Below are 10,933 nucleotides of genomic sequence, written 5' to 3' on the forward strand. Positions count from 1 at the left end.
CCCATGGTTGAGTTCCCTGAAGAGGACTAGTGGGCCCCTGAGGAGTTAGAGCACTGCACTGATTGCTCGTGCAAGAGTTGTGCTGTGGAACCGCAGTTCTGATACCGAGCTGAGCTTCACTTTTGAGGCCGAGCTGAGCTCTACCATGTGATGCCAAGCTGGGCTCAACCCTTGATACCGAGCTGAGCTCTAGGCTTGATACCGAGCCGAGCTGCATACTCTGATTTTTGATGGTTTCCTCTTTGTACTTGATATGTGAATTGTACTTTTATTGTGTAATTATCATGCCTGAGGGCCCACATGTATATAACTATTGTATCACAATTCGGGTATCAAGTATTAAGGAAATATTCACAGGTAAACCAAGCCTTCCGCTGATCTGATAAGCTTTTATTAGTCGTGTGTATGCTATGGTGGAATACAGTATCAGATGATCATGGCAGGTTTGGGTTAACCGGTGTTAACCCAGTCACTGGCCCGGTTCGGTGTGAATGGGGTGTGACAGTTGTTGTATCTCTCTGTAGTAGAAACCTCCATGGGATCGATGGTGGCTCATCATGGTCCAGATGGGCATATAGAGCAAGTAATTTATTACCTTAGTAAGAAGTTCACAGACTATGAGACAAGGTACACAACCCTGGAGAAGACTTGTGCAACTTTGGTTTGGGCAACAAGGAGGTTGAAACATTACATGTTGACCTATTCTGTCTTTTTGGTATCCAAAATGGATCCCATCAAGTATCTTTTTGAGAAACCTGCGTTGACAGGGAGATTAGCACGTTGGTTATTGCTCTTAGCGGAGTTCGACATTGTGTATGTCACCCAGAAGTCGATCAAGGGTAGTGTCATCGCTGAACATCAATCCGCACATCCAGTTGTTGATACAAGGCCTTTGAATGACATATTTCCAGATGAAGATGTAGTTTCTGTTGAGGTTGAAAATGAGGTTGGCATTTGGCAAATGTTCTTTGATGGAGCTGCCAATCACAAAGGTTACGGAGCCGAAATTCTACTTATAACTCCTAAAGGGTTGAACATGCCCACGGCGTATAGGTTGGACTTTGAGTGCACCAACAACATGGCTGAGTATGAAGCTTGCCATGGGATTGAAAGCAGCCATCTCTATTGGGGTCAAAAGATTGGAAGTATACGGAGATTCGTCGATTGTCATATGCCAAGTCCAAGGTAAGTGGAAAACAAATGAGGAAAAGTTAAAACCATACCAAGGGTGTGTAGAGTCTCTAATGAAGCAGTTCACATAAATTAGTTTTAACTATTTCCAGAGGGACAATAACAGGTTTACCGATGCTTTGGCTACTCTCGCATCGATGGTTGATTTTGGTCCGGGTGAGCAAATACAACCATTCATTATAGATCGGAGAGATCATCCTTCATATCAAGGCTTCATCAATGCCCTGACAGTAGATGGTAGGCCTTGGTTTGCCCATATTGTGGATTTTATCAAAGAGGGGAAGTACCCTGCAGATGCTACCCAAGGAGATAGAAGGTTCTTGAGGCGTTATGTCACCCAGTTCATATTACACAAAGATATTTTATACAAGCGATCTTTTGATGGTATACAATTGGTGTGCAAGGATTGAAGATCAAGCACAGACAATCTTGGAGCAAGTACATCAGGGAATCTGTGGCCCTCACATGAATGCCCATATGTTGGCTAAGAAAATTCTCCATTTAGGGTATTTTTGGAATACACTAGACGCCGATTGCACAGAATTTATGAAGAAGTGCCATAAATGTCAGATTTTTGCCAACCTCATCCATGTGCCCCAACAGAATTGTACATGTTGAGTTCTCTGTGGCCTTTTTCCACTTGGGGTATCGATGTGATCAAAAAAATTAACCCCAAAGCTTCGAACGGGCACGAGTTTGTGTTGGTAGCTATTGATTACTTCACCAAATGGGTAGAGGCTCAGTCATACGCAAAACTCATAGCGACAAAGGTAGCCAAATTTTTGCAAGAACATATCATTTGCCAACATGGGATGCCCCATGAGGTGATTTCTGACCAAGGTCAACATTTTAGGGGCAAGACACAGGAGTTGTGTGACCAATTCAGGATTGTAAGGCACAGGTCTTCTCCTTATCACCCTCAAACCAATAGAGCGGTTGAAGCGGTTGAAGCGGCAAACAAAAACTTAAAGGTCATACTCCAGAAGATGGCTGATAGGAACAATAATTGGGCTGACAAATTACCTTATGCCTTATGGGCTTATCGGACTTCTATTAGAACTCCAACTGGGGTAACTCCGTACTCTTTAGTATATGGGATGGAAGCAGTCCTCCCGGTTGAGCTAGAGGTCCCCTCTCTTAGAATCCTCATGGAGAGTCAGATTCCAGAAGCGGATTGGCTCAAGTCGAGGTACGAGGAGTTGAACCTCATTGATGAAAAAAGGATGAAGGCAATGGACAACATGAAGAAGTATCAACTGCGAGTTGCAAGGGCTTTCAACAAAAAAGTCCACCCACGTTCTTTGGAAGTTGGAGATTTGGCTTTAAAGGAGCAGAGAGCACCCATTCATGACCCAAGGGGTAAGTTCAGGCCAAACTGGAGTGGCCCTTTTGCGGTGAAGGAAGTCCTCCCAGGGCAGACAATACGCCTTGTAGATCTTGATGGTCAAGAACTGCAGTAACTTAGATCAACTGAAAAAGTATTATGTTTAGCCTTCGCATTCCACAAAAAAAAAGGGAATGCAATGAAAAAAAACTGCCTTTGGGGCATGAACTACGCTCGACCTGATTCCTAAATTTTTAGGATATGTAGGCAGCTTGAAAGTCAAAATCGAGATCGATCAATTTCCACCACACCACGTAGCGGGTTGGACCTAATTTTCCATTTTTAGCTATCCCTTTCCCCTTTCAGACAAATGGCTTCTCGCTACTCTTATCATCAGGAGGTGATCGAGTCTGACTAAGAACTCTTTCTTCCGTCTCTCAAATTTGACGGATTCCAAAGAGTTTTCATCTTTAGTCCTTTTTTCAAAATGACTATTTTGATTGATGTGATTTCTCCCATGAACTCGTCATCCTTGCAAATAATTGTCTTGATCTGGCTCGAAGACTCCATCTACTGTTCTCCTATTCGACGGTTCCCAAGATTTTTCAATAGCCCCTCTTTTAGCTTAAATTTTTTTTTAGTCAGTATGATCCCTCTCGTGAGGTCGCTATCCAAAGTAGTATCCTTACTCTACCCGTGGTAGAACCATCAGGTTAGTTTCCTTCAGTATGTGTGTCTTAACATCTATTTTAGTTTAGGGTTTGGCCCCAGACATGATCGCGGTCATCTGAAAGACCAATCTTACATTTTCTAAATTGGATTAAGGGGTTCTTAGCTTTTGCAAATGATAAGTGAAAAAAAAAATCAGTATACTTTTGGTGGATGTGTCATATGATATTTTCCTGTAAGTTGGTCATTTCCTTAACTTACATTTTATGATGTACCCAGGAAATCCGAGTTGTGTTTTGTTGCTCCCATTATTATCATGGATGTTGCTTTCCGCTGATGGATGGTAGCAATGAGGGATGACGACCCTGAAGTCCTTGAAGAAGTGCACCTTTATGCACTCTTTCAGCTCCAGCGCATCAGTCCATGTCGTGCTTTGATACATGAGGCATCTCGTTTCTGGATCCAAGAACTTCATGTTTTTTTATTCGGAACTGTGGAAATTTGCCCTACTCTAGAAGAATTTCGAGCTTGTCTTGTTTACAATCATCGGGGAGATGTTTTTCGCCCAACACTGCAACCCGTTAGCTCGATAGAAATTCGAGAATTTTTCGATTGGAGTGCTAAAGAGGCGAGGCGATTCATGGCAAGTGATCGAATCAATCTTTATACTATTATACAGGAGTTTGCCCCACTTCGATCAAATACTGAAAGCTTTAGGGTGCGTCGAAGGAATGCTTTCCTTTTCTGCATGATCACTCGTTATCTGTTGCATTCCCCCAAGTGTGGAGGCTTACCCATTATCATCAACGTCATTCGGCAGTTGAAACAAGGTTGAGACATTATCCCTACTATTTTGGCAGAGACTTTAAGAGGACTTGATATTATGACAGGTCATCAAAATTTTCGGACCAGTGACTTTAATGGGTGCTTCGTCCTCCTCCAGGTATGGTTAGTCGAGCACCTTCAATTGGTCCAACCTTTGGTTACAGCTCATTTGGAACCGTTTCAGTATTTCAAGCGAATTTAGACCTTTAACTACCACGATGTAACAAATTGGCCTGAGCAACTGGGAGCCCTCACGGAGCGGAGCATCAGGTGGGAAGTCCATTGGTGGTCAGTTCAGAACCCTATTTTACACACTTCTGGCTGTGACTATGTCAGGTTGTTAGGCATATCCCATACCTCCTTCTACATACCGGCTCGCTTCATGCGTCAATTCGGTTTACCTCAAGGTGCTCGAGGGAATGTGGGTACCGCGCCTATCACAGAGGCTTTAACAGAAGGTCTGGTGAATTCCATTGCAGCCTTGTGGAACCATTTGGCTCGCCTAGGTTAAGGTTGTTAAATTGAAGATCTTTTGGTCTGGGCAACGTTTACTGAGGAGTCATTCCCCACCATTTTGCTTTTCAAAACTTGTAGTGGTCGTGGGGCCATTTTTTTTTTCCTTTCAATGAAAAGACTTTGTCCTTTATGATGATCAATCTACTAGCAACATTCTCCTTCATGAACATATGGGCTTTATGTGTTTTTACTAACCACTAACCTTCGTATGATGGTTCTCTTTCCAAGCCCCTTGGCTTTCTGATCTAGACCTCTTGTGGATTCGACATGTGATAGTATCTCGAACACAATTGCGATCTCTTAAATTCAATGCAGTTGTTTGTTGCTAACTTTGCTAAGCTTCATGTCCTTAATTAGGTATTTGAGATCTAGAATCTCCAAAGTTTTTCTTTGCTAATTCAAATGCATGTGCACAACCAAACACATCGTTGGCACCAATTTCATGAGAATCCTCAGGATCACAACCGAGCACCATTGTTGATCCCAGCTGAGCACCGTTGTGCGAGGATGATCATCCCCTACAGAGAATCCCAAGGTTCATAGTTGTGCACGACTGCCAAGGTGGACTATCTGCACCAATTTGTCGAGAATCCTTAGGATCATAGCTGAGCACCGCTATCGATCCCAGCTGAGCACCTCTGCACGAAGACTATCCCCACCAACTTTTTGAGAATCCTTAGGATCACAACCTAGCACTGTTGTTGATCCTAGCTAAGCACCGCTGTGCGAGGATGATCATACCTTGCAGAGAATCCCAAGGTCATAGTCTTGCACGACTGCCAATACGGACTATCCGCACCAACTTTTTGAGAGTCCTTGGGATCACAATCGAGCACCGTTGTTGATCCCAGCTGAGCACCATTGTGCGAGAACAATCACCCCTGCAGAGAATCCCAAGGTCTATAGTCTTACACGACAGCCAATATGGACTATCGGCACCAAACCATAGAGAATCCTAAGGTTCATAGTCATACACGACTGCTAAGATGGATAATCATTACCTTGTTGCTGTAATTCTCAGGTTGACAGCCACGCGGCTAGAAACTCAAATTTTTGGTATCACACAGTTTGGGCATTACCTCTATATTGACCAACCGTGGCAAGTTTTCAATCATAGTAGCACCCACACGCTACCTGATTTCGCATGTGTTATCGATCGACATTTCCTACCTTTGGTCTTATCGCTCGTTTTGCATTTGTATTTGCACCTCCGCCATCCTTGAGCCGAATGTCTGTAGTACATTGCTCCTGGTGACAAAGTGGTGTGTTCTTTTCTTTGCCTTTCGACCGTTACACAGGTCTCGGTCAAAGAGGGACAATCTACATACACCTAATTTTGTCACCCCCCGGTGATGATGACACAAGAAGAATTACATGTTTGACATTTTAGACTTGGAGAATTTTGAGCTTAGAGTAGAAAATGACCATTTTTTTCTCCTACAAACTTTCAAGAGAAATTCTTTTCAAAAATTAGAATTTGATGTTGCGGATTATTGTTGTTTGTTCCATCAGGTTGGACATTACACTTTGATGTGAGAACTATGTGAATCGACGCCCGATTCTCTCTTTCATAATATGATCCGGGTCCTTACTTTATGCATATTTTTGTAAAGGTCATCGATTGAGACCACAATCGTGTCTCACATCATTGGATAGTGTTCGGATTGAGCTTTCTAATGATATATTACACGTCAAATTCTGGCTAACGGTTTGAAAGATATGACCCCCGAAAGTCGACTCCAAAATTCGGTATCATATTCCATTCCGAGCAACCAAGGAGTGCCACATGGCGCCCAAACCCCTTTGTCCAAAAGCAAGCCTTTTTGGATAATTCTCTCTAGTTTTTTAGTCCCATATCGAAAATAAGAGAGAATTGTCTCAAATCCCAAGGCTATAAGTATAGCCCTTCCTCTCTTCCAAAAGGGGAGGAGAAAAAATTGAGAATTTGGGAGAGAGGATGGCCCCATCAAGGTTTTGGCTAACTTCTTCCCTCTAAAATCAAATATTCTCTAAGTCTAAAAGTTTAACACATTAATCCTTCCTTGAGCCAGGAGATCTAGTCCGGTTCGGTTCGATTTGGGGCTTGAAGCACAAGGGTTATCTCCCCTTGTTTCTTGATTAAAGTCGGGTTTAAGGTATTTTTCTTCTCTCAATTACAATTTAGAACTAGTTTATCCGATTCAATAGATTAGGTTTAATTAGCTTTAATTTGGTCTAGTATGGTTCATTAAACGTGAATTAATTGATTCCGATTTAATTGGGTTTATCTTGCTTTAATTGGGTTCAATATAGTCTGATTTGGGGTCATTGGGTCCAATCCTTTGTTTTTGCTAATTCGTTTTATTTTTCATTTTAATTTGTTTTGCTTTCTTTTATTGTTATATCTTTATTCAATTAATCGGTTTCATTTGTGGCTTAATATACTCACTCAATAAGTAGGTTTGATTTGATCTATTTTTGATTTATTTTTGTTCTTTAGACATAAACCCTTAGATTAGGATCTCAAGCCCTAATCTCTTCCCCCATCTCTTCTTCCTTTCTTTCTTCTTTTCCCTGTAGCAGAAAATCAGCCGCCTCCCTCCTCTTCTTCTCCTTCCCTTCTCCATGGCTGCCACCTCCCATTTCTTCTTCCAAACCTGCAACCTTCTTCTTTCTTTTTTCTTCTTCTTCCTTTTCTCTTCTTTTCTCTTTTACCATGGTTGAACCCTCTCCACCCCCTTGTCCTTCCTTTCTTTTTCCTTAACCGAACCTGCAACTCACCTCCTTTCTCCTTCTTCTTCTTCTTCTTCTCCTTCCTTTCTTTTTCCTTAACCGAACCTGCAACTCACTTCTTCTTCTTCTCTCATTCTTCTTTTTCTCTTATGTTTCCCTGCTGCTGTAACTACCAATCAGTCCCATCAAACCTTCTTTTATCTTCTTCTTCTTCTCCTTCCTTTCTTTTTCCTTAACCGAACCTGCAACTCACTTCTTCTTCTTCTCTCATTCTTCTTTTTCTCTTCTGTTTCCCTGCTGCTGTAACTACCAATCAGTCCCACCGAACCTTCTTTTCCCTTCCTCTTATAGTCCCTGCTGTAAACCCTTACGCCACGTCCTCCCCCTAGAGCCACGGATCGCCGCTCGTGCTCGCCTTTGCCTTCCTGCTGCCTGCCGTGCTTCACGGCCTTCGTCGAAACCCTTGCAGTCTCGCTCAGTCAGGATGGATTCTCAGGTGAAGTTTGCAGTCATGGTGAAGGTGATAGGTCGAACAGGGTCCAGGGGCCAGGTGACCCAGGTGAGGGTCAAGTTTCTGGATGACCAGAACCGTATTATTATGAGGAATGTGAAGGGACCTGTCGGGGAGGGAGATACTCTCACCCTACTTGAGTCTGAAAGAGAAGCACGGAGGTTGCGTTGAGTGCTGGTTCTTCACTGTTAAGGTTTTGATTTATTTCTTCATATTGTCTCAGCTCCTGCTAAGGTTTAGTTGGATTTTTGTGATTATGGAAACTCTTGGAAATTGAATCTCTGGAGCATCGGTATTGAACTTGTAATGAGGCTGGGTCACTCCAGTCATAGTTTTTAATTGAATTTTTTTGAGGAATTCCTATTTTTTCTGCAAAAAAAAAAAAAAAACTATTCTCACCTTCATTTTCTCCTAGTCCGAACTCATCCTTCCCCTCTTTTCTCCATAACTGAAATCATCTCTTACTTCTTCCCACTTACCTTTCTCCATAACTGAAGTCTGAACCACTACAGTTCCCATCTTCTTCCCTTTGCCAAAATCCACCTCCAGCCCATCGTCTTCTCTTCTTCTTCCTATTTTATTTTCTTGTTTTTTATTATTTCTTTAATTTTCTGATCAAATAGTCTATATTTGTAATGCCCACAACCTGTTTATTTCATTTATGTATTCCCCCTTGGCATTTGATGACCAGGGGATACTATCTCATTAGGGTCGAATCTAGCGTGTGTACACACGCTACGCGTCATATCGTGATCCCGACGGAGGTCCATGATACCTACAATAGCTTGATAAGTAAAAAAGGAGAAGGGTTTGTTACTTGGTCATGTGGCTCTGCACCAACATAAGGGCGTTGAATAAGAAGGTTAGGGTGATCATTTTGCCTTCTTTGCCCATGCGTGTAGGGGATTACGACCAGACAATATTCATTTTCCTATGTAATAAAACAAATGAGAGGGGTTTTCTAAGCAAGTAGTTATTCTCCACCTTTTCAAAAAAAAAAAAAAAAATTAATTAATTAATTATTGTTCTTCTCATTTTAGAAAAAAAAAACATTATAAGAAACAAAGAAGCGTAAAAGGTAGCATGACATATACACCCAGGAATAAGGTGAAATGATTGTCCTACCCCCGTGAAAAATGAAAACCCTACTATTGTTGATGTTTTCACGTATGCTCCCATCAGTCTTCACATTAGTGAGTTCTTTGAAAAGTGGTGTGGTTCTTGTGCCAGTGCCCAATAGAAGCATGCATAGAAGTATCAATAGAGGGCAGTATTTCTGCCTTTCATGAGAGGTGAGACAATCATTTCGCTCCCACTATGTATAGGTGTAAGGGTCATTTGGTAAGGGTCCCAAAAATGGAATTAAAATTGATACCGAGTGTTTAAAAACTATACTAAATTACGTATTCCTGAATCAAATCTAATATACATATGTATAGTAATAAAATTATAATTACATATTGGGAAAAGGATATGTATGCTATCGTAACACCTAGGAATAAGGTATACTAGCAGGATTTTAACCATTAGATGAAACATGAAAAATTTGAACCGTTCATATGGTGAGGTCTTACAAAACCTATCTAATACCGCTACTCCACGGTACTACTCCCCCAATCTGCCCCTTCTCCGGCCAGTGTGCTCGAAGCATCATCCCCAAGTGCAAATCGATAGAAAAAAAACCACTCTAAGTCGATGTTTACTGACAGCGGAGAAGCCAAAGAGAAAAAAAGTTCAAAAGTCGGTGGAGAAAAAGTTCAAAAGTCGGGGAAAGTAGCAGCGGAGAAGTGGTGGTAGCAGCCGCTCAAACTAGAGGAGTCGGTGGAGAAACTCTCCTGCTTGCAACAGCGAGTCATGGGAGCAACCTCTCCTGCTTACAGCAGCGGCGGCGGGGCAGCAGCAGCGGCAACAACGGCGGTAGCAGCAGCTCAAACCAAAGGAGTTGGTAGTTTTTGGGGGGAAAACTGAAAGAACTGCGAAGCTACGTTGTATTTATGTCGTCTTCTAGGGTTTTTAGAGGTTCTTAGGCTCTCATGGTAGCTACGAAGGCGGCAAAAGCGTCTTCCGCAACCTCCTCCAGCGTCGCTGCTACTAAGCCTCAAGCACCGAACCGTACCAGTGGTATCTTCAAGGTCACTCCCGTGTCCCCTGCCATGCGCCAGTTCCTCAGCATTTCTAAGGCCTCTCGTACCGATACCATCAAGAAAATCTGGGACTACATCAAACTCAACAGCCTTCAGAACCCAACAAATAAAAGGGAGATCCGATGTGATGAAAAGCTGAAGACAATATTTGATGGGAAGGAGACAGTTGGATTCCTGGAGATTGGGAAATTGTTGTCGCCCCATTTTGTGAAGACTAACTGAGATCGGAATTGGCTTTCAATGTTGCCACATTTTTGTGATCATAGACCTCTTGGTTGCATTTTAGGTGTATTTGGCTAGTCTTCATGACTTGAAAATGGATTTGGTTTGGAATTGTAGTTTACAGACCCAGATTTGGCCTTCTATACAAAAAAAAAAAAAAAGAAACAAAGGAGTTGGTGGAATAACGGCGGTAGTAGCGGCTCTCTGCAAATCGGTGGAATAAAGGGAAAAAACTTGCCGCCTATAAAAAGAAAGGAAAAAAAAAAAAAAAACAACTGTTGCCGGCGAGTTGATGAGAAAACAACTCCTGTTGCAGCAGCAGCGGCGGAGGCTGCAGCAGAGATGTGCAAGCTCCCTTCCCTCCACCTCCAACCATGGTTCTCTCTCCCTCTTTCCTCCCGCACCTTATCTCCACTATGTTCTCTCTCATACTCTGCTTATTTATAAAAATGAAAATAGATCCAACCTCTCTCATACTTTCCTTATTTGAAAAAATGAAAATAGATCCAACCGGAGTTTGCTTTCTTCGTCTATCTGGAAAAAGATCTCACTAGAGTTCGCTTTCTCCAACTGGATCCAGTGAGAGAGAAGAAGAAAGAAAATGTGTTGTAACTGTGGATTGTAAATTTGTATATCTTTTTTCCATCCAATGGTTCAACTCAAGTTAACCAAATTCTACGATCAAAATCCCGCTATCATTCCTAATTCCTAGGTGCTACGCTAGCATATCTATCCCTTTCCCTTATATATTATATATCTACGTATATATTATATTGGGAGAGGGATAGGTATGCTAGCGGGTTACAATGGGATTAGAAA

At 42.1% G+C, this 10,933-nt stretch overlaps 2 protein-coding genes and 1 pseudogene across 2 annotated transcripts; all 3 read left to right on the top strand.

The window, feature by feature from the left end:
- Positions 1 to 544: 544 nt before the first annotated feature.
- LOC122092400 lies at positions 545 to 1,601 on the top strand. The gene is made up of 2 exons (XM_042662711.1): positions 545 to 1,185; positions 1,298 to 1,601. Exons 1-2 carry the CDS (start codon positions 545 to 547, stop codon positions 1,599 to 1,601), a joined length of 945 nt encoding a protein of 314 aa, XP_042518645.1.
- A 2,503-nt stretch (positions 1,602 to 4,104) lies between these two features.
- LOC122092401 lies at positions 4,105 to 10,123 on the top strand (annotated as a pseudogene).
- Positions 7,613 to 8,055, top strand: LOC122092430 (40S ribosomal protein S28-like). Its single transcript, XM_042662744.1, has one exon. It carries the CDS (start codon positions 7,722 to 7,724, stop codon positions 7,917 to 7,919), a length of 198 nt encoding a protein of 65 aa, XP_042518678.1. The 5' UTR covers positions 7,613 to 7,721; the 3' UTR covers positions 7,920 to 8,055.
- Positions 10,124 to 10,933: the final 810 nt, after the last annotated feature.

The sequence above is a fragment of the Macadamia integrifolia genome, chromosome 10, assembly GCF_013358625.1.
Source record: "Macadamia integrifolia cultivar HAES 741 chromosome 10, SCU_Mint_v3, whole genome shotgun sequence".
In the NCBI taxonomy this organism is placed as follows: domain Eukaryota; kingdom Viridiplantae; phylum Streptophyta; class Magnoliopsida; order Proteales; family Proteaceae; genus Macadamia; species Macadamia integrifolia.